General features: G+C 51.9%; 1 protein-coding gene across 1 annotated transcript; it reads left to right on the forward strand.

Moving 5' to 3' along the window:
- Nucleotides 1-1,522: 1,522 nt before the first annotated feature.
- On the forward strand, nucleotides 1,523-22,021 carry LOC142910917 (uncharacterized). The gene is made up of 4 exons (XM_076060170.1): nucleotides 1,523-2,010; nucleotides 12,023-12,086; nucleotides 14,722-15,055; nucleotides 21,933-22,021. Exons 1-4 carry the CDS (start codon nucleotides 1,523-1,525, stop codon nucleotides 22,019-22,021), a joined length of 975 nt encoding a protein of 324 aa, XP_075916285.1.
- The last annotated feature ends 2,146 nt before the right edge of the window (nucleotides 22,022-24,167 follow it).

A 24,167-nucleotide genomic window follows, 5' to 3' on the forward strand; every position in this document is an offset into this window, starting at 1 on the left:
TTGAGTCTATGGTGCAGTGTTGAGTCTGTGGTGTAGTGTTGAGTCTATGGTGCAGTGTTGAGTCTATGGTTCAGTGATGAGTCTATGGTGCAGTGTTAGTCTATGGTGCAGTGTTGAGTCTATGGGCAGTGTTGAGTCTATGGTGCAGTGTTGAGTCTATGGTGCAGTGTTGAGTCTATGGTGTAGTGTTGAGTCTATGGGTAGTGTTGAGTCTATGGTGCAGTGTTGAGTCTATGGTACAGTGTTGAGTCTATGGTGCAGTGTTGAGTCTATGGTGCAGTGTTGAGTCTATGGTGCAGTGTTGAGTCTATAGTGCAGTGTTGAGTCTATGGTACAGTATTGTGTATGGTGCAGTGTTGAATCTATGGTGTAGTGTTGAGTCTATGGTGTAGTGTTGAGTCTATGGGTAGTGTTGAGTCTATGGGTAGTGTTGAGTCTATGGTGCAGTGTTGAGTTTATGGTGCAGTGTTGAGTCTATGGTGCAGTGTTGAGTCTATGGTGCAGTATTGAGTCTATAGTGTAGTGTGAGTCTATGGTGTAGTGTTTGTCTATGGTGCAGTGTTGAGTCTATGGTTTAGTGTTGAGTCTATGGTGCAGTGTTGAGTCTATGGTACAGTCTTGAGTCTATGGTGTAGTGTTAGTCTATGGTGCAGTGTTGAGTCTATGGTGCAGTGTTTGTCTATGGTGCAGTGTTGAGTCTATGGTTCAGTGTTGAGTCTATGGTGTAGTGTGAGTCTATGGTGCAGTGTTGAGTCTATGGTGGAGTGTTGAGTCTATGGTGCAGTGTTGAGTCTATGGGTAGTGTTGAGTCTATGGGTAGTGTTGAGTCTATGGTGTAGTGTTTGTCTATGGTGCAGTGTTGAGTCTATGGTTCAGTGTTGAGTCTATGGTGTAGTGTGAGTCTATGGTGCAGTGTTGAGTCTATGGTGCAGTGTTGAGTCTATGGTGCAGTGTTGAGTCTATGGGTAGTGTTGAGTCTATGGGTAGTGTTGAGTCTATGGTGTAGTGTTTGTCTATGGTGCAGTGTTGAGTCTATGGTTCAGTGTTGAGTCTATGGTGTAGTGTGAGTCTATGGTGCAGTGTTGAGTCTATGGTGCAGTGTTGAGTCTATGGTGCAGTGTTGAGTCTATGGGTAGTGTTGAGTCTATGGGTAGTGTTGAGTCTATGGTGTAGTGTTTGTCTATGGTGCAGTGTTGAGTCTATGGTTCAATGTTGAGTCTATGGTGTAGTGTGAGTCTATGGTGCAGTGTTGAGTCTATGGTGCAGTGTTGAGTCTATGGTGCAGTGTTGAGTCTATGGGTAGTGTTGAGTCTATGGGTAGTGTTGAGTCTATGGTGTAGTGTTTGTCTATGGTGCAGTGTTGAGTCTATGGTGCAGTGTTGAGTCTATGGTGCAGTGTTGAGTCTATGGTGTAGTGTTGAGTCTATGGTACAGTGTTGAGTCTATGGTGGTGGTGACGGTGGTGCGTGTGGTGGTGGTGGTGGTGACGGCGGCGGTGGTCGCAGTGTGTGCAGGTTGCAGGATGGCCTCGAGCGAGGGCAGCGTCGGACCGTGCCCCTGCCGCCGCTCTGCGTCCGGCGGCGGCGTCAGAGCCGCCGCCACGAACGACGCGGCCGCGGCCGTCGCCGCCGCCTTCAGCGACTTCGTCCGCGTGAGGTTTGGCGACGTCGACGGCTTCGGCGATTCCGACGGCGCCGACTGCAGCGACTCCGGTGGCGTCGCCTTCAGCGACAGGAGCGCCGACTGCGACGGTGTCGGCGTCCCCTACGGCGACATCATCGGCGACGTTGATGGCTTTGGCTTCGGCGACGTCAACAGCGCCGGCGACATGGACAGGATTGGCGACGACGATGACGACGATGGTGGTGGTGGTGGTGGTGTTGAGTGCCGTGGCGGTCACGGCGGTGGTGAGCGCGGTGACGGTGGCCGTGGTGGTGCCGGATTGAACGAGGACTCTGACAGCTCCGTCCCCACAGTGCCGGAGAAGACGCGCAAACGGCAACACCAGAGGTACACTTACACACACATACACTTACACACTTACACACACACACACTTACACACACACACTTACGTACACACACCAACACACACTTACACACACACACTTACACACACTTACACACACACACCAACACACACACACTTACACACGCACACTTACACACACTTACACACACTTACACACACACTTACAGACACACTTACATACACTTACACACACACACTTACACACACACACTTACACACACACACTTACACACACTTACACACACACACCAACACACACACTTACACACATACACTTACACACACTTACACTTACACACATTTCCACACACTTACACACACTTACACACACTTACACACACTTACATACACTTACGCACACTTACACACACACACTTACGTACACACACTTACACACACTTACACACACACACTTACACACACTTACACACACACACCAACACACACACTTACACACACTTACACTTACACACACTTACACACACACTTACATACACTTACGCACACTTACACACACTTACACACACACACTTACGTACACACACCAACACACACTTACACACACAAACTTACACACACTTACACACACACACTTACACACACACACTTACACACACACTTACACACACTTACACACACACTTACACACACTTACACACACACTTACATACACTAACGCACACTTACACACACTTACACACACACACTTACGTACACACACCAACACACACTTACACACACAAACTTACACACACTTACACACAACAACAACAACAACCGCCATTCGCCACTAAGTGGCGGTGACGTCACCACGACGCTTGTGCCAGGCTATGTGCACCCTGAGGCCACGTGAAGTGTCGAACGCCCGCTGGCAGGTGGTCACGGGGCAGACCCAGGTGCCACGGGTCGACTGACTGAGATGACTGGCTGATGCACCACCTGTGCCCCCTACTGTGCCAACCTGCTGTGCTTTAGCCACCCGGCGCTCCGCTCGCTGTTGTGAGCGTCGCTCCTCCGCCCTCCGTTGTTGTTGGAGGGCGACTGCCTCCAACTGCCCAGTAGCATCCTTCACGAGCCTCCTCCACAGAGGCCGATCTTGACACCGCTGGTACCAGTCATCGGTAAGTCCACTCAGCTCCACGTCCTCCTGTACCACATCACTCCATCTCTTCTCTAGCCCGTGCCGCGCCCGCTTAGCCCCCTCAATCCGGCCAAACAAAAGCTGTTTCGGCATGCGGTGGCTGGGCATGCGGGCTACATGACCCAGCCATCGCAGCCTTGCCTCCCGGAGGAGCTCACCGATGGGACCCTGCCCAGATCTTTCAAGGATTTGTGAGCTCCTCACACAATCCAGTCTGGTTAAACCCAGGATGGATCGTAGGCAGGCCAGCCTAAATGTTTCTAACCGGCGAAGATGTTCCATTAGGGGGGTCCACGTTTCGCAAGCGTAGAGAAGGGAGGGAATGACCGTGGCCGAGAAGACCTGAAGCTTAGTGCGGAGCGACAGACCAGGTAGCTTCCACACAGCGTTACGCAACCGATGAAAAGATATTGCCGCTCGACTGATTCGGAGTGAGACCTCTGCTGTTAAACTGGAGCCAGTCATAAGCACACTGCCCAGGTATGGGAAACTCTCCACTCTCTCCACAACTGCCCCATCACCGATTGGGAGTTGTGGGGGTGGAGTGTCCGATGGTACAAAATACCCAGGCAGGTGCTTAGTTTTGGTGGGGCTGATGGTAAGGCCCCACCTCTTAGTGGCACGCTCCAGTCTCAGCAGCAGCGTCTCCAACTCCTCCTCTGACTGAGCAGCTATTACCAAGTCATCAGCATACATAACGTGGTTGAGCAATAGGGAGCCATCCCTTGACCGCACCCGGGCATCGATTAGCCTCCCATTATATCTGTACCATATGGAGATTCCCCCGGTACAGCTATTGAAGGCTTCACGAACTACGTGGTCAAAATAGATGTTAAATAATGTGGGAGCCAGAGGACATCCCTGTCGCACCCCAAGGTGTACAGGGAATGGCTCTGACTCCCGGCCACGTAGTTTTACCCGGGCCCGCTCACCATCATGAAGGTCCTTAATGATCGTGAGCAGAGGGTCAGGTACTCCAAAAGCACGAAGAACGACCCAGAGCCCAGGCCTACTGATGGTATCATAGGCCTTGACCAGGTCAATAAAGCAGAGATGTAGGTCTTGTTGGAATTCCCTACACCTCTGCTGTAGCAGACGGACAGAAAATATGGCATCTGTGCAGGACCGCCCTTTCCTGAAACCGCATTGGGGCTCCGCAAGCCTCTCCTCAGCGTGCCTGGCAAGGCGATGCTGAATAATCCTTGCCAGGACCTTTCCCGGCACACTGAGGAGTGAGATGCCCCTGTAGTTGTTACAGTCTGTGCGGTCCCCCTTCTTAAAAAGGGGGACCACCAGGGCATCCTTCCAATCCTGCGGAACCCGTCCAGTGGTCCAGACTGTTGTTATGATGTCATATAGGGCAGTCTGTGCACAAACGCCACCCTCCCTCAGCATTTTGCTTGGGAGATCATCTCTGCCCGCTGCCTTTCCTGGTCTCAGACTCCGGATCGCCTTCAATACTTCCTCAGCAGATGGCACCTCAGCCAGCCACTCACAGGGGGTGACTTCATCCAATATTTGAGGCACCGCAGCCTCAGCAGGGTCATCCTCACTTTGTGCCACGGTGTTTTCCTGGCTGAGGGATTTTCCCTCCCCCAGGACCTCACAGAAATGCTCAGCAAATCTGCGAACCTGTTCCTGGGGGTCGGAAATTGGATCACCGTTTTTTCCCCTAATGATGGTAATAGGTGTGGCGCTGCAGGTTACTTTTTTGATGGAGTTAAATAGAGATTTGTGATCACGGGCCACTGAGGCAGACTCCATCTCCTCAGCAACCCGCGACCACCACCCATCCTTGCAGCGCCTCACGGCTCTCCGAACCTCCGAGCGAAGGCTGCGGTAAGCCTCCTCATTCTCTGACGTGGGATTCTGTAGCCGATGACAGTGGGCCTGTCGCTTTTTCTCAACCATCCTGAACAACTCCTCTGTCATCCAGGGTGTCTGGGGAGGTCTGGACCACGTACCCAAAGCAGCCATTGCAGCTGCATGAGTCACAGTCCTAAACCTCGCCCATTTACCCTCGACATCCGGAGGAGTCGGGGACGATGCCAATCCCAGCCGCAAGCGATGATGAAATTCTCGCTTGCAACTTTCATCAGATAACTGAGACCAGGCCACTTTAGGTTGGAATGGGGTCCTGGGTGTACACCCACCACCGGAGTGGAAGAATGGCAGGCGCATCTTACAGATGACTAGTCGATGGTCAGAGGGCAGATCAGCTCCACGGTAGGTCCTGGTGTCAAGGACATGGGCTCGCATTCGCTGGTCCGTCACTATGTAGTCCAGCAGATGTTCTTGCTTGGACCCGGCATGCATCCATGATGTTGTGTGGATGCGCCGATGCCGGAACAGCGTGTTGGTAATTACAAGCCCATGGGCTGCACAACAATCTAGCAGCCTCCTACCGTTGTTATTGAGCTGATCTGGCCCATGCCCTCCAATCACTCCAGACCAGGTGCCAGTATCATGACCAACTCGGGCATTGAAGTCACCCAACATGATGACTCTATCCCGAGGGGCCACTTTAGCCAGCACCTGTGACAGGAGGTCATAGAAGGCATCTGACTCATCGGCTTTGCCTGCATCCCTCCACGGATGTTCATCTTCGGTGGGGGCATAAGTAACCACGACCACCATTCCTCGCCTCCGGTTGATGGGAAGGCGAGCCCAAAGTAGCCTGGGGCTTACAGCTTCCCACACCTCACCGCCACGCTCCCACGCCCCCTTCATTCTTTTGTTCAAAAGAAGACCCACACCCTGTTGTTTGGCAGTCTGCTGCCCCGAGTAAAGGACTGTCCACCCCTCATGGTGGCAGGAGCCAGAGCCGGTCCACCGGACCTCCTGAATGCCGCATAGATCCAGGCGGTACCGGTCCAGCTCCTGACAGAGGAGTGGCAGCCTCTCCTCTGCAGTGAGCGTTCGAACATTCCACGTGGCCACCCGTAGTGGCTTTTCGTTGTTTCTGGAGTAGCCCCGAGGGTAGGTATTCAATCTCCTGGCTCCGCCAATTGGGGTTTGGCCAGGAGACGTCATAGACGCCTGGCCCCCCGGGGCCTCCGGCACAAGCTTAGTTGTTACATATTTCAGTTTAATTCGTGGTTTCGTGGTAATTAATTGAAGGTGGAGGGGTTACCAGCCCCTCGCACCCGTCCAGAGCCCCCGTTTAGCCCCTGTGGTGGACACATATGCCATGAGGGGAGGAGCCAATCAAAATTGGATCTCCCCCCACAGCGCTGTCCACGACAGAGTTGCCCGTCCGGCACACACTTACACACACACACACTTACACACACTTACACACACACTTACACACACTTACACACACACTTACATACACTTACGCACACTTACACACACTTACACACACACTTACGTACACACACCAACACACACTTACACACACACACTTACACACACTTACACACACACACCAACACACACACACATACACTTACACACACTTACACACACTTACACACACACTTACACACACTTACGCACACTTACACACACTTACACACACACACTTACACACACACACTTACACACACACACTTACACACACATTCTCTGGTTCTTTCCAGAGAATGTGTGTGTACACACATCAGGCAAAGGGGGTCAGCCTCTAAAGGCAAACTGTTTATAAAGGTTGAAAATGGGCGTGGCCCAAGTGTCGTCAGCAGCATGGGCGGGGCAGCTTATGTTAATGTTGCCCAGGTGTCAGCAGCATGGGCGGGGCAGCTTATGTTAATGTAGCCCAGGTGTCAGCAGGATAAGCGGGGCAGCTTATGTTAATGTAGCCCAACTGTCAGCAGCATGACACTTTGGGTGTCTTTGTGGGTGAGTGTCACTGTGGGTGTCACTGAGTGTCACTGTGGGTGTTACTGTGGGTGTCACTGTGGGTGTCACTGTGAGTGTCACTGTGAGTGTCACTGTGGGTGAGTGTCACTGTGAGTGTCACTGTGGATGAGTGTCACTGTGAGTGTCACTGTGGGTGTCACTGAGTGTCACTGTGGGTGAGTGTCACTGTGAGTGTCACTGTGGGTGTCACTGAGTGTCACTGTGGGTGTTACTGTGGGTGTCACTGTGGGTGTCACTGTGAGTGTCACTGTGGGTGAGTGTCACTGTGGGTGAGTGTCACTGTGAGTGTCACTGTGGGTGAGTGTCACTGTGAGTGGCACTGTGAGTGTCACTGTGAGTGTCACTGTGAGTGAGTGTCACTGTGGGTGAGTGTCACTGTGTATGAGTGTCACTGAGTGTCACTGTGAGTGTCACTGTGAGTGTCACTGTGGGTGAGTGTCACTGTGAGTGTCACTGTGAGTGTCACTGTGGGTGAGTGTCACTGTGGGTGAGTGTCACTGTGAGTGTCACTGTGGGTGAGTGTCACTGAGTGTCACTGTGGGTGAGTGTCACTGTGGGTGAGTGTCACTGTGTGTGAGTGTCACTGTGAGTGTCACTGTGAGTGTCACTGTGGGTGAGTGTCACTGTGAGTGTCACTGTGAGTGTCACTGTGAGTGTAACTGTGGGTGAGTGTCACTGTGAGTGTCACTGTGGGTGAGTGTCACTGTGAGTGTCACTTTGGGTGAGTGTCACTGAGTGTCACTGTGGGTGAGTGTCACTGTGAGTGTCACTGTGGGTGAGTGTCACTGTGAGTGTCACTGTGAGTGTCACTGTGGGTGAGTGTCACTGTGGGTGAGTGTCACTGTGTATGAGTGTCACTGAGTGTCACTGTGAGTGTCACTGTGAGTGTCACTGTGGATGAGTGTCACTGTGAGTGTCATTGTGGGTGAATGTCACTGTGAGTGTCACTGTGGGTGAGTGTCACTGTGAGTGTCATTGTGGGTGAGTGTCACTGTGAGTGTCACTGTGGGTGAGTGTCACTGAGTGTCACTGTGGATGAGTGTCACTGAGTGTCACTGTGGGTGAGTGTCACTGTGAGTGTCACTGTGGCTGAGTGTCACTGAGTGTCACTGTGAGTGTCACTGTGGGTTTCACTGTGAGTGTCACTGTGAGTGTTACTGTGGGTGAGTGTCACTGTGAGTGTCACTGTGAGTGTCATTGTGGCTGAGTGTCACTGTGAGTGTCACTGTGAGTGTTACTGTGGGTGAGTGTCACTGTGGGTGTCACTGTGAGTGTCACTGTGAGTGTCACTGTGGCTGAGTGTCACTGTGAGTGTCATTGTGGGTGTCACTGAGTGTCACTGTGAGTGTCACTGTGTCACTGTGAGTGTCACTGTGGCTGAGTGTCACTGTGAGTGTCACTGTGAGTGTCACTGTGAGTGTCACTGTGGCTGAGTGTCATTGTGGCTGAGTGTCACTGTGAGTGTCACTGTGAGTGTCACTGTGGCTGAGTGTCACTGTGAGTGTCACTGTGAGTGTCACTGTGAGTGTTACTGTGAGTGTCACTGTGGGTGAGTGTCACTGTGAGTGTCACTGTGAGTGTCACTGTGACTGAGTGTCACTGTGAGTGTCACTGTGGGTGAGTGTCACTGAGTGTCACTGTGGGTGAGTGTCACTGTGGGTGAGTGTCACTGTGTGTGAGTGTCACTGTGAGTGTCACTGTGAGTGTCACTGTGGGTGAGTGTCACTGTGAGTGTCACTGTGAGTGTCACTGTGAGTGTAACTGTGGGTGAGTGTCACTGTGAGTGTCACTGTGGGTGAGTGTCACTGTGAGTGTCACTTTGGGTGAGTGTCACTGAGTGTCACTGTGGGTGAGTGTCACTGTGAATGTCACTGTGGGTGAGTGTCACTGTGAGTGTCACTGTGAGTGTCACTGTGGGTGAGTGTCACTGTGGGTGAGTGTCACTGTGTATGAGTGTCACTGAGTGTCACTGTGAGTGTCACTGTGAGTGTCACTGTGGATGAGTGTCACTGTGAGTGTCATTGTGGGTGAATGTCACTGTGAGTGTCACTGTGGGTGAGTGTCACTGTGAGTGTCATTGTGGGTGAGTGTCACTGTGAGTGTCACTGTGGGTGAGTGTCACTGAGTGTCACTGTGGATGAGTGTCACTGAGTGTCACTGTGGGTGAGTGTCACTGTGAGTGTCACTGTGGCTGAGTGTCACTGAGTGTCACTGTGAGTGTCACTGTGGGTTTCACTGTGAGTGTCACTGTGAGTGTTACTGTGGGTGAGTGTCACTGTGAGTGTCACTGTGAGTGTCATTGTGGCTGAGTGTCACTGTGAGTGTCACTGTGAGTGTTACTGTGGGTGAGTGTCACTGTGGGTGTCACTGTGAGTGTCACTGTGAGTGTCACTGTGGCTGAGTGTCACTGTGAGTGTCATTGTGGGTGTCACTGAGTGTCACTGTGAGTGTCACTGTGTCACTGTGAGTGTCACTGTGGCTGAGTGTCACTGTGAGTGTCACTGTGAGTGTCACTGTGAGTGTCACTGTGGCTGAGTGTCATTGTGGCTGAGTGTCACTGTGAGTGTCACTGTGAGTGTCACTGTGGGTTTCACTGTGAGTGTCACTGTGAGTGTTACTGTGGGTGAGTGTCACTGTGAGTGTCACTGTGAGTGTCATTGTGGCTGAGTGTCACTGTGAGTGTCACTGTGAGTGTTACTGTGGGTGAGTGTCACTGTGGGTGTCACTGTGAGTGTCACTGTGAGTGTCACTGTGGCTGAGTGTCACTGTGAGTGTCATTGTGGGTGTCACTGAGTGTCACTGTGAGTGTCACTGTGTCACTGTGAGTGTCACTGTGGCTGAGTGTCACTGTGAGTGTCACTGTGAGTGTCACTGTGAGTGTCACTGTGGCTGAGTGTCATTGTGGCTGAGTGTCACTGTGAGTGTCACTGTGAGTGTCACTGTGGCTGAGTGTCACTGTGAGTGTCACTGTGAGTGTCACTGTGAGTGTTACTGTGAGTGTCACTGTGGGTGAGTGTCACTGTGAGTGTCACTGTGAGTGTCACTGTGACTGAGTGTCACTGTGAGTGTCACTGTGGGTGAGTGTCACTGAGTGTCACTGTGGGTGAGTGTCACTGTGGGTGAGTGTCACTGTGTGTGAGTGTCACTGTGAGTGTCACTGTGAGTGTCACTGTGGGTGAGTGTCACTGTGAGTGTCACTGTGAGTGTCACTGTGAGTGTAACTGTGGGTGAGTGTCACTGTGAGTGTCACTGTGGGTGAGTGTCACTGTGAGTGTCACTTTGGGTGAGTGTCACTGAGTGTCACTGTGGGTGAGTGTCACTGTGAATGTCACTGTGGGTGAGTGTCACTGTGAGTGTCACTGTGAGTGTCACTGTGGGTGAGTGTCACTGTGGGTGAGTGTCACTGTGTATGAGTGTCACTGAGTGTCACTGTGAGTGTCACTGTGAGTGTCACTGTGGATGAGTGTCACTGTGAGTGTCATTGTGGGTGAATGTCACTGTGAGTGTCACTGTGGGTGAGTGTCACTGTGAGTGTCATTGTGGGTGAGTGTCACTGTGAGTGTCACTGTGGGTGAGTGTCACTGAGTGTCACTGTGGATGAGTGTCACTGAGTGTCACTGTGGGTGAGTGTCACTGTGAGTGTCACTGTGGCTGAGTGTCACTGAGTGTCACTGTGAGTGTCACTGTGGGTTTCACTGTGAGTGTCACTGTGAGTGTTACTGTGGGTGAGTGTCACTGTGAGTGTCACTGTGAGTGTCATTGTGGCTGAGTGTCACTGTGAGTGTCACTGTGAGTGTTACTGTGGGTGAGTGTCACTGTGGGTGTCACTGTGAGTGTCACTGTGAGTGTCACTGTGGCTGAGTGTCACTGTGAGTGTCATTGTGGGTGTCACTGAGTGTCACTGTGAGTGTCACTGTGTCACTGTGAGTGTCACTGTGGCTGAGTGTCACTGTGAGTGTCACTGTGAGTGTCACTGTGAGTGTCACTGTGGCTGAGTGTCATTGTGGCTGAGTGTCACTGTGAGTGTCACTGTGAGTGTCACTGTGGCTGAGTGTCACTGTGAGTGTCACTGTGAGTGTCACTGTGAGTGTTACTGTGAGTGTCACTGTGGGTGAGTGTCACTGTGAGTGTCACTGTGAGTGTCACTGTGACTGAGTGTCACTGAGTGTCACTGTGGCTGAGTGTCACTGTGAGTGTCACTGTGAGTGTCACTGTGGCTGAGTGTCACTGTGAGTGTCACTGTGAGTGTCACTGTGGCTGAGTGTCACTGTGAGTGTCACTGTGAGTGTCACTTTGAGTGTCACTGTGAGTGTCACTGTGAGTGTCACTGTGAGTGTCACTGTGGCTGAGTGTCCCTGTGAGTGTCACTGAGTGTCACTGTGGCTGTGTCACTGTGAGTGTCACTGTGAGTGTCACTGTGGCTGAATGTCACTGTGAGTGTCACTGTGAGTGTCACTGTGGCTGAGTGTCACTGTGAGTGTCACTGTGAGTGTCACTGTGGCTGAGTGTCACTGTGAGTGTCACTGTGAGTGTCACTGTGGCTGAGTGTCACTGTGAGTGTCACTGTGGGTGAGTGTCACTGTGAGTGTCACTGTGAGTGTCACTTTGAGTGTCACTGTGAGTGTTACTGTGAGTGTCACTGTGAGTGTCACTGTGAGTGTCACTGTGGCTGAGTGTCACTGTGAGTGTCACTGAGTGTCACTGTGGCTGTGTCACTGTGAGTGTCACTGTGGCTGAGTGTCACTGTGGCTGAGTGTCACTGTGAGTGTCACTGTGAGTGTCACTGTGAGTGTCACTGTGAGTGTCACTGTGGCTGAGTGTCACTGTGGCTGAGTGTCACTGTGAGTGTCACTGTGAGTGTCACTGTGAGTGTCACTGTGGCTGAGTGTCACTGTGAGTGTCACTGTGAGTGTCACTGTGAGTGTCACTGTGAGTGTCACTGTGAGTGTCACTGTGGCTGAGTCTCACTGTCACCCTGGTTGTCCACAGCTCCGTCTCCGGCAGGAGGAAGAGAACGATGACTCAGATCACGCCGTCTGCAGCGTGCCCACAGGTGTGGGGGTGTGTGTGTGTGACCCTGTGTGTGTGTGTGACCCTGTGTGTGTGTGTGACCCTGTGTGTGTGTGACCCTGTGTGTGTGTGTGACCCTGTGTGTGTGTGACCCTGTGTGTGTGTGTGTGACCCTGTGTGTGTGTGTGACCCTGTGTGTGTGTGACCCTGTGTGTGTGTGACTGTGTGTGTGTGTGTGACCCTGTGTGTGTGTGTGTGTGACCCTGTGTGTGTGTGACCCTGTGTGTGTGTGTGTGTGACCCTGTGTGTGTGTGACCCTGTGTGTGTGTGACACTACGTGTGTGTGGGGGTGTGTGCGTGTGTGTGACCCTGTGTGTATGTGGGGGTGTGTTTGTGACCCTGTGTGTGTGTGTGACCCTGTGTGTGTGTGACCCTGTGTGTGTGTGTGTGACCCTGTGTGTGTGTGTGTGTGACCCTGTGTGTGTGTGACCCTGTGTGTGTGTGACCCTGTGTGTGTGTGTGACCCTGTGTGTGTGTGACCCTGTGTGTGTGTGTGTGACCCTGTGTGTGTGTGTGACCCTGTGTGTGTGTGACCCTGTGTGTGTGTGACTGTGTGTGTGTGTGTGACCCTGTGTGTGTGTGACCCTGTGTGTGTGTGTGTGTGACCCTGTGTGTGTGTGACCCTGTGTGTGTGTGACACTACGTGTGTGTGGGGGTGTGTGCGTGTGTGTGACCCTGTGTGTATGTGGGGGTGTGTTTGTGACCCTGTGTGTGTGTGTGACCCTGTGTGTGTGTGACCCTGTGTGTGTGTGTGTGACCCTGTGTGTGTGTGTGTGTGACCCTGTGTGTGTGTGACCCTGTGTGTGTGTGTGTGACCCTGTGTGTGTGTGACCCTGTGTGTGTGTGACACTACGTGTGTGTGGGGGTGTGTGCGTGTGTGTGACCCTGTGTGTATGTGGGGGTGTGTTTGTGACCCTGTGTGTGTGTGTGTGACCCTGTGTGTGTGTGACCCTGTGTGTGTGTGTGTGACCCTGTGTGTGTGTGTGTGTGTGACCCTGTGTGTGTGTGACCCTGTGTGTGTGTGTGTGACCCTGTGTGTGTGTGACCCTGTGTGTGTGTGACACTACGTGTGTGTGGGGGTGTGTGCGTGTGTGTGACCCTGTGTGTATGTGGGGGTGTGTTTGTGACCCTGTGTGTGTGTGTGTGTGACCCTGTGTGTGTGTGACCCTGTGTGTGTGTGACCCTGTGTGTGTGTGACACTACGTGTGTGTGGGGGTGTGTGCGTGTGTGTGACCCTGTGTGTATGTGGGGGTGTGTTTGTGACCCTGGGTGTGTGTGGGGGTGTGTGCGGGTGTGTGTGACACTACGTGTGTGTGACCCTGTGTGTGTGTGTGGGTGGTTGTCTGTGTGTGTGTGACCCTGTGTGTGTGTTTGTGACCCTGCGTGGGTGTGTGTGACTGTGTGTGTGACCCTGTGTGTGTGACCCTGTGTGTGTGTGACCCTGTGTGTGTGTGGGGGTGTGTGTGTGTGTGTGTGACCCTGCCTGGCACAAGCGTCGTGGTGACATCACCGCCACTTAGTGGCGAATGGCGGTTGTTGTTGTTGTTGACCCTGTGTGTGTGTGTCTGTTAGATATATTTTGTCACGTGATTTTGTGGTAATTTATTGAAGGTGGAGGGGTTACCAGCCCCTCGCACCCATCCAGAGCCCCCATTTAGCCGCTGTGGTAGCTACAAACGCCTTGAGGGGAAAAGCCAATCGGAATTGGCCCTCCCCCCACAGCACTGTCCACGACAGCATTGCCCGTCCGGCACTACGAGGATGTAGGGGGTTGTCTCCTCGGCCACGGTCTTTCCCTCCCTTCTCTACGCTTGCGAAACGTGGACCCCCCTAACGGAACATCTTCGCCGGTTATAAACACTTAGGCTGGCCTGCCTACGATCCATCCTGGGTTTAACCTGGCTGGATTGTGTTAGGAGCTCACAAATCCTTTAAAAGATCTGGGCAAGGTCCCATCTGTGAGCTTCACCGGCAGGCAAGGCTGCGTTGGCTGGGTCATGTAGCCGCATGCCCAGCCACCGCATGCCCAAACAGCTTTTGTTCGGCCGGATCGAGGGGGCTAAACGGGCTCGGCACCTCCTGCCAGCGGGCGTTGGACACTTCACGTGGCCTCAAGGTGCACATAGCCTGGCACAAGCGTCGTGGTGACGTCACGTAGCCACGAAGTTACGTCGCCGCCACTTAGTGGCGAATGGCGGTTGTTGTGACCCTGTGGGTGTATGTGACTGTGTGTGTGTGGGGGTGTGTGGGTTGGTGCCTGTGTGTGTGACCCTGTGTGTGTGTGGGTTGGTGCCTGTGTGTGTGACCCTGTGTGTGTGTGTGGGTTGGTGCCTGTGTGTGTGACCCTGTGTGTGTGTGGGTGTGTGTGGGTTGGTGCCTGTGTGTGTGACCCTGTGTGTGTGTCTGTGTCTGTGTGGGGGTGTGTGTGACCCACCACGGTGGTGGTGGTGGTCGGGGTGGTGGTGGTGGTGATGGTGACGATAGTGGCGATGGTGGTGATGATATCGGTGGTGGCGATGCCGATGGTGGTGACGGTGGTGGCGATGGTGGTGGCGATGGCAGTAGTGGTCACACTGAGGAGCGCTGGGCACCAGCCCTCGTCTCTCTGCCTCCCACAGGTCCACTGCCGCCACTGTACGGGGGAGGCCGAGACGCCTGCACGTGGAAGAGGAGCTGGCGCCGGTGATGGTGGTGATGGTGGAAGTGGTGGTGGTGGTGGTGGTGATGGTGGTGGTGGTGGTGGAAGTGGTGGTAGTGGTGGTGATGGTGGTAGTGGTGGTGGTGATGGTGGTGTTGGTGGTGGTGATGGTAGTAGTGGTGGTGCTGGTGGTAGTTGTGGTGCTGGTGGTGATGGTGGTGCTGGTGGTGGTGCTGGTGGTGATGGTGGTGGTGATGGTGGTGGTGGTGGTGATGGTGGTGGTGGTGGAAGTGGTGGTAGTGGTGGTGATGGTGGTAGTGGTGGTGGTGATGGTGGTGTTGGTGGTGGTGGTAGTGGTGGTGCTGGTGGTGGTGCTGGTGGTGATGGTGGGGGTGATGGTGGTGATGGTGGTGGTGCTGGTGGTGGTGCTGGTGGTGATGGTGGTGGTGGTGGTGATGATGGTGGGGGTGATGGTGGTGATGGTGGTAGTGATGGTGTTGCTGGTGAGAAAATGGAGGAGGAGGAGGAGGAGGAGGAGGAGGAAGAGGAGGAGGAGGGTGAGGAGGAAGAGGTGAGGGTCAGGACGCACACACTCACCCACGTGTGTGTGTGTAGGTGTGTGAGTGTGTAGGTGTGTGAGTGTGTAGGTGTGTGTGTGTGTAGGTGTTTGTGTGTAGGTGTGTGAGTGTGTAGGTGTTTGTGTGTGTGTGGTGTGTAGGTGTTTGTGTGTATGTGTGTGTGTGTGGTGTGGTTTAACTCGTGGTTTCGTGGACCCCCCTAATGGAACATCTTCGCCGGTTAGAAACATTTAGGCTGGCCTGCCTACGATCCATCCTGGGTTTAACCAGACTGGATTGTGTGAGGAGCTCACAAATCCTTGAAAGATCTGGACAAAGTCCCATCGGTGAGCTCCTCCGGCGGGCAAGGCTGCGATTGCTGGGTCATGTAAGCCCGCATGCCCAGCCAACGCATGCCGAAACAGCTTTTGTTCGGCTGGATTGAGGGGGCTAAGCGGGCGCGGCTCGGGCTAGAGAAGAGATGGAGTGATGTAGTACAGGAGGACGTGGAGCTGAGTGGACTTGCCGATGACTGGTACCAGCGGTGTCAAGATCGGCCTCTGTGGAGGAGGCTCGTGAAGGATGCTACTGGGCAGTTGGAGGTAGTCGCCCTCCAACAACAACGGAGGGCGGAGGAGCGACGCTCACAACAACGAGCGGAGCGCCGGGTGGCTAAAGCACAGCAGGTTGGCACAGTAGGGGGCACAGGTGGTGCATCAGCCAGTCATCTCAGTCAGTTGACCTGTGGCACCTGGGTCTGCCCCGTGACCTCCTGCCAGTGGGCATTCGCCAATTCACGTGGCCTCAGGGTGCACATAGCTTGGCACAAGCGTCGTGGTCATGTCACCACCACTTAGTGGCGAATGGCGGTTGTTGTTGTGTGGTGTGGGAAGCTGTAAGCCCCAGGCTACTTTGGGCTCGCCTTCCCATCAACCAGAGGCGAGGAGTGGTGGTCGTGGTTACTTAAGCCCCCACCGAAGACGGACATCTTTTGGGAGGATGCAGGCAAGGTCGATGAGTCAGATGCCTTCTATGACCTCCTGTAACAGGTGCTGGCTAAAGTGGCCCCTCGGGATAGAGTCGTCTTGTTTGGTGACTTCAATGCCCGAGTTGGTCATGATGCTGGCAACTGGTCTGGGGTGATTGGAAGGCATGGGCCAGATCAGCTCAATAACAACGGTAGGAGGCTGCTATTTTTGTGGAGCCCATGGGCTTGTAATTACCAACACGCTGTTCCGGCATCGGCGCATCCACACAACATCATGGATGCATGCCGGGTCCAAGCAAGAACATCTGCTGGACTACATAGTGACAGAACAGCGGATGCGGGCCGATGTCCTTCATACCAGGACCTACCGTGGAGCTGATCTGCCGACTGACCATCGACTTGTCATCTGTAAGATGCGCCTGCCATTCTTCCACTCCGGTGGTGGGTGTACACCCAGGACCCCATTTCAACCTAAGGCGGCCTGGTCTCAACTAGTTGATGAAAGTTGCAAGCGAGAATTTCATCATCGCTTGCGGCTGGGGTTGGCATCGTCCCTCACTCCTCCAGATGTCGAGGGTAAATGGGCGAGGTTTAGGACTGTGACTCATGCAGCTGCAATGGCTGCTTTGGGTACGCGGTCCACACCTCCTCAGAGACCCTGGCTGACAGAGGACAAGTTCAGGCTGGCTGAGAAAAAGCGACAGGCCCACTCTCATTGTCTACAGCATTCCACGTCAGAGAATGAGGAGGCTGGCCGCAGCCTTCTCTCGGAGGTTCGGAGAACTGTGAGGCGCTGCAAGGATGGGTGGTGCTCGTGGGTTTTTGAGGAGATGGAATCTGCCTCAATGGCCCGTGATCACAAATCGCTCTTTAATTCCATCAAAAAGTAACCTGCAGCGGCACACCTATTACCATCATTAGGGGAAAAAAACGGTGATCCAATCTCCAACCCCCAGGAACAGGTTTTCAGATTTGCTGAGCATTTCTGTGAGGTCCTGGGGAAGGTGAAATCCCTCGGCCTGGAAAACATCATGGGACAAAGTGGGGATGACCCTGCTGAGGCTGAGGTGCCGCAAATATTGGAAGCAGAAGTCACCCCCTGTGAGTGGCTGGCTGAGGTGCCATCTGTTGAGGAAGTACTGAAGGCGATCCAGAGCCTGAGACCAGGAAAGGCACCGGGCAGAGATGATCTCCCAAGCAAAATGCTGAGGGATGGTGGCATTTGTGCATAGACTGCCCTACATGACATCATAACAACAGTCTGGACCACTGGATGGGTTCTGCAGGATTTGAAGGATGCCCTGGTGGTCCCCCACTTTGTAGTAAGGGGACCGCACAGACTGTAACAATGACAGGGGCATATCACTCCTCAGTGTGCCTGGAAAGGTCCTGACAAGAATTATTTAACATCGCTTTGCCAGGCACGCTGAGGAGAGGCTTGCGGAGCTCCAATGTGGTTTTAGGAAAGGGCGTTGCTGCACAGATGCCATTTTCTTTCCGTCTGCTAAAGCAGAGGTGTAGGGAATTCCAGCAAGACCTACATCTCTGCTTTATTGACCTGGTCAAGGCCTATGATACCATCAGTAGGCCTGGCTCTGGGTTGGTCTTCGTGCTTTTGGATTCCCTGACCCGCTGCTCACGATCATTAAGGACCTTCAAGATAGTGAGCGGGCCTGGGTAAATTTACATGGCCGGGAGTCGGATCCATTCCCTGCTCACTTTGGGGTGCGAGAGGGATGTCATTTGGCTTCGACATTATTTAACATCTATTTCGACCACATAATTCGCGAACCCTTCAATAGCTATACCGGAGGAATTTTCATCTGGTACAGATACAATGGGAGGCTGATCGATGCCCGGGTGGCTCCCTATTGCTCAACCATGTTATGTATGCCGATGATCTGGTAATTGCTGCTTACTCAGCGGAGGAGTTGGAGGCGCTGCTGCTGAAACTGGAGCTTGCCACTAAGAGGTGAGGACTTACCATCAGCCCCACTAAAACTATGCACCTGCCAGGGTATTTTGTACCATCGGGCACTCAACCCCCACAACCCAATTGGTGATAGGGCAGTTGTGGAGAGAGTGGAGAGTTTCCCATACCCGACAAGTGTGCTCATGACCGGCTCCGGTTAAACAGCAGCGGTCTCCAAATCAGTTGAGCGGCATTATCTTTTAATAGGTTGCGTAACGCTGTGTGGAAGCTACCTGGTCTGTCGCTCCGCACGAAGCTTCGGGTCTTCTCAGCCACGGTCATTCTCTCCCTTCTCTATGCTTGCGAAACGTGGTCCCCCCTAATGGAACATCTTTGCCAGTTAGAAACATTTAGACTGGCCTGCCTATGATCCATCCTGGGTTTAACTAGGCTGGGTTGTGTGAGGAGCTCACTTATCCTTGAAATTTCTGGACAAAGCCCCATCGGTGAGCTCCTCCGGTAGGCAAGGCTGCGTTGGCTGGGTCATGTAGCCTGCATGCACAGCCACCGCATGCCCAAACAGCTTTTGTTTGTCCGGTTCGAGGGGGCTAACCGGGCGATGCACGGGCTAGAGAAGAGATTGATTGATGTGGTACAGGAGGATGATGAGCTCCAACAACAACGCTCACAACAAAGCGGAGCGCTGGGTTGGCTAAAGCACAGCAAGTTGGCACAGTAGGGGGCACAGGTGGTGCATCAGCCAGTCATCTCAGTCAGTCGACCCGTGGCACCTGGGTCTGCCCTGTGACTTCCTGTCAGCGGGCGTTCGACACTTCACGTGGCTTCAACGTGCACATAGCCTGGCACAAGCGTCGTGGTGACGTCACCGCCACTTAATGTTGTTGTTGAGTTGTAGGTGTGCAGATGTTTGTGTCTATGTGTGTGTGAGTGTATAGGTGTTTGTGTGTGAGTGTGTATGGGTCTCGGAGTCTCTGGGTCTCTGTGTGAGTGTGGATCTCGGTGAGCTTTTTGTGTGAGTCTCTGGGTGTCTGTGTGAGTCTCTGTGTCAGTCTATGGGTGTCTGCATGAGTCTCTGTGGCAGTCTATGGGTGTCTGTGTGAGTCTATAGGTGTCTGTGTGAGTATGTCAGTCTATGGGTGTTTGTGTGAGTCTATGGGTGTCTGTGTGAGTCTCTGTGTAAGTCTATGGGTGTCTGTGTGAGTCTCTATGTCAGTCTATGGGGGTTTGTGTGAGTATATGGGTGTCTATTTGAGTCTCTATGTCAGTCTATGGGTGTTTGTGTAAGTCTATGGGTGTTTGTGTCAGTCTATGTGTGAGTCTATGGGTGTTTGTTTGTCTATGGGTGTTTGTGTGAGTCTCTGTGTCAGTCTATGGGTGTTTATGTGAGTCTATGGGTGTTTGTGTGAGTCTCTGTGTGAGTCTGTGGGTCTCTGTGTGAGTCTATGGGTGTTTGTGTGAGTCTATGGGTGTTTGTGTGAGTCTCTGTGTGAGTCTGTGGGTCTCTGTGTGAGTCTATAGGTGTTTGTGTGAGTCTATGGGTGTCTGTGTGAGTCTCTGTGTGAGTCTATGGGTGTTTGTGTGAGTCTATGGGTGTTTGTGTGAGTCTCTGTGTGAGTCTATGGGTGTTTGTGTGAGTCTATGGGTGTTTGTGTAAGTCTCTGTGTGAGTCTATGAGTGTTTGTGTGTCTATGGGTGTTTGTGTGAGTCTATGGGTGTCTGTGTGAGTCTCTGTGTGAGTCTCTGTGTGAGTCTCTGGGTGAGTCGATGGGCCTCCGTAGCAGGTGAGGTAGACAACATATTCTAGCCACTGTCTCATTGTCACCTCTCCTCCGCCCCCCTTCCCAGGTGCTGCGTGGCAACCACAGCCTTGGTGAGTAGCACCGTAACTATACACTACACTATACACTACACTATACACTACACTATACACTACACTATACACTACACTACTATACACTACACTATACACGACACTATACACTACACTATACACTACACTATACACTATATACTACACTACACACTACACTATACACTACACTATATACTACACTACACACTACACTATACACTACACTATACACTACTATACACTATACACTACACTATACACTACACTATACACTACACTATACACTACTATACACTACACTATACACTACTATACACTACACTATACACTACTACACTATACACTATACACTACACTATACACTACACTATACACTACATTACACTATACACTACACTATACACTACTACAATACACTATACACTACACTATACACTACTACACTACACTATACACTACACTATACACTACACTATACACTACTACATTATACACTACACTCTACACTACACTATACATTACACTACACTATACACTACACTATACACTACACTATACACTACTACACTACACTATACACTACACTCTACACTACTATATACTACACTATACACTACGCTATACACTACTACACTATACACTACACTATACACTACTACACTACATATACACTACACTATACACTACACTATACACTACTACACTATACACTACACTATACATTACACTATACATTACACTACACTATACACTACACTATACACTACACTATACACTACTACACTACACTATACACTACACTATACACTACTATATACTACACTATACACTACACTATACACTACACTCTACACTACGCTATACATTACACTACACTATACACTACACTATACACTACTACACTATACACTACACTATACACTACACTATACACTACACTATACACTACTACACTACACTGTCTAACTGGAGGTGTTGTGTCTGACCCCCACCCGTGTCTAACTGGAGGTGTTGTGTCTGCCCACCAACCCCCGTGTCTAACTGGAGGTGTTGTGTCTGACCCCCCTGTGTCTAACTGGAGGTGTTGTGTCTGACTCCCACCCCCCGTGTCTAACTGGTGGTGTTGTGTCTGACCCCCCTGTGTCTAACTGGAGGTGTTGTGTCTGACTCCCACCCCCCGTGTCTAACTGGAGGTGTTGTGTCTGACCCCACCCCCCGTGTCTAACTGGAGGTGTTGTGTCTGACCCCGTGTCTAACTGGTGGTGTTGTGTTTGACCCCCCCCGTGTCTAACTGGAGGTGTTGTGTCTGACCCTACCCCCGTGTCTAACTGAAGGTGTTGTGTCTGACCACCAACCCCCGTGTCTAACTGGAGGTGTTGTGTCTGACCCCCACCCCCCCCTGTCTAACTGGAGGTGTTGTGTCTGACTCCCACCCCCCGTGTCTAACTGGAGGTATTGTGTCTGACTCCCACCCTCCGTGTCTAACTGGAGGTGTTGTGTCTGACTCCCACCCCCTGTGTCTAACTGGAGGTGTTGTGTCTGCCCCCACCCCCCGTGTCTAACTGGTGGTGTTGTGTCTGAACCCACCCCCCGTGTCTAACTGGAGGTGTTGTGTCTGACCCCCCGTGTCTAACTGGTGGTGTTGTGTCTGACCCCCACCCCCCATGTCTAACTGGAGGTGTTGCGTCTGACCCACCCCCCGTGTCTAACTGGAGGTGTTGTGTCTGACCACCAACCCCCGTGTCTAACTGGAGGTGTTGTGTCTGACCCCCTCGTGTCTAACTGGAGGTGTTGTGTCTGACCCCCCCGTGTCTAACTGGAGGTGTTGTGTCTGACTCCCACCCCCCGTGTCTAACTGAAGACACCCAGAGGCTGCGTCTGATGCTGTCTTTGCCACAGCCAAGTACCAGCGGTGGTAACCACAGCGGCAACGAGGTGAAGACGGCCTAGCCCTGTGTCTGTGTGTCTGTGTGTGTGTGTGTCTGTGTGTGTGTCTGTCTGTGTGTCTGTGTGTGTGTCTGTCTGTGTGTCTGTGTATCTGTGTGTGTGTGTCTGTGTGTGTGTGTCTGTGTGTGTGTGTGTGTCTGTGTGTGTCTGTGTATGTCTGTGTGTGTGTCTGTGTGTGTCTGTGTGTGTGTGTCTGTGTGTGTGTGTCTGTGTGTGTGTCTATGTGTGTGTGTCTATGTGTGTGTGTGTCTGTGTGTGTGTCTGTGTGTGTGTGTCTGTGTGTGTGTCTGTGTGTGTGTCTGTGTGTGTGTGTCTGTGTGTGTGTGTCTGTGTGTGTGTGTGTGTCTGTGTGTGTGTCTGTCTGTGTCTGTGTGTGTCTGTGTATGTGTGTCTGTGTGTGTGTGTCTGTGTGTCTGTGTGTGTGTCTGTGTGTGTGTGTGTGTCTGTGTGTCTGTGTGTGTGTCTGTGTGTGTCTGTGTGTGTGATCCCAAGTTCGATTCCCGCTCGCTCACAGCCATCAACACCATCAGTGACAGCCATTTTTAGAATCGGTCCTGGGCCTCCCCTAGGTCGACTCAGCCTCAAATGAGTACCTGGTGCGATGTGTAGTCAACATCGCTAGCACTGGGGAGACAAAGGCGGCCGGGCGTGGTGCTGGCCACCCACCCCCTCGTGTGCCATTCCGGCCTTCATAGGTGCTGCTCGCTAACAGCACTTGCCCCTACAGCCTGTTCCAGGCTACACGGGGGATCTGTGTCTTTATATGTACGTACATACGTACCGCTGGTGACGATGGTCACGGTGGTGATCACGATGGTGATGATGATGACGATGATGATGGTGATAGTGGTGGTGATGATGATGATGATGGTGGTGATGATGATGACGATAATGACGATGATGATAATGATGACGATAATGGTGGTGATGATGATGATGACGAAGATGATGACGATGATGATAATGATGACGATGATAATGGTGGTGATGATGATGGTGATAATGGTGGTGATGATGCCGATGATAATGGTGGTGATGATGATGACGATAATGGTGATGATGACGATGATGATGATGGTGGTGGTGATGATGATGACGACGATGATGACGATGATGATAATGATGACGATGATAATGGTGGTGATGATGATGGTGATAATGGTGGTGATGATGACGATGATGATGATGGTGGTGATGATGATGACGATAATGGTGATGATGATGGTGGTGATGATGATGACGAAGATGATGACGATGATGATAATGATGACGATAATGGTGGTGATGATGATGGTGATAATGGTGGTGATGATGACGATGATGATGATGGTGGTGATGATGATGACGATAATGACGATGATAATGATGACGATGATAATGGTGGTGATGATGATGACGAAGATGATGACGATGATGATAATGATGACGATGATAATGGTGGTGATGATGATGACGAAGATGATAATGATGACGATGATAATGGTGGTGATGATGGTGATAATGGTGGTGATGATGCCGATGATAATGGTGGTGATGATGATGACGATAATGGTGATGATGACGATGATGATGATGGTGGTGATGATGATGATGAAGATGATGACGATGATGATAATGATGACGATGATAATGGTGGTGATGATGATGGTGATAATGGTGGTGATGATGACGATGATGGTGGTGGTGATGATGATGACGATAATGACGATGATAATGATGATGATGATAATGGTGGTGGTGATGATGATGACGAAGATGATGACGATGATGATAATGATGACGATGATAATGGTGGTGATGATGATGTTGATAAAGGTGGTGATGATGACGATGATAATGGCAGTGATGATGATGACGAAGATGATGATGATAATGGTGATGATAATGACGATGATGATGATGACGATGGTGATGCTGGTGATGGTTTTGATGTTTCTTTAGGATTATCTGCGTGACGATCCTGTGTACCAGCTCAGTGTTGAGGAAACAAGAAGACTCGCCACACACAGATACTCAGCCAGCCTCGACCAGACGTCAACACAGTACTCATTACTCTCATCATCATCACAATCAACATCATCGTCGTTATCATCACCATCATCATGTCCATCATGATCATCATGATCATCATCGTCACACACTCACACAC

This window comes from Petromyzon marinus, unplaced genomic scaffold (assembly GCF_048934315.1).
Source record: "Petromyzon marinus isolate PM22_M1 ecotype Great Lakes invasive population unplaced genomic scaffold, UKy_Petmar_22M1.pri1.0 PM_G_Scaffold_162, whole genome shotgun sequence".
NCBI lineage: Eukaryota > Metazoa > Chordata > Hyperoartia > Petromyzontiformes > Petromyzontidae > Petromyzon > Petromyzon marinus.

What these genes read in the sequence shown, in the direction of transcription:
- LOC142910917 (XM_076060170.1), top strand. Translation starts at nt 1,523, where the DNA reads ATGGCCTCGAGCGAGGGCAGCGTCGGACCGTGCCCCTGCCGCCGCTCT. An exon ending in CGTCTGCAGCGTGCCCACAG is followed by an intron (nt 12,087 to 14,721) that starts GTGTGGGGGTGT and finishes TGCCTCCCACAG; the next exon opens with GTCCACTGCCGCCACTGTAC. An exon ending in TGGTAGTGGTGGTGATGGTG is followed by an intron (nt 15,056 to 21,932) that starts GTAGTGGTGGTG and finishes GTCTAACTGAAG; the next exon opens with ACACCCAGAGGCTGCGTCTG.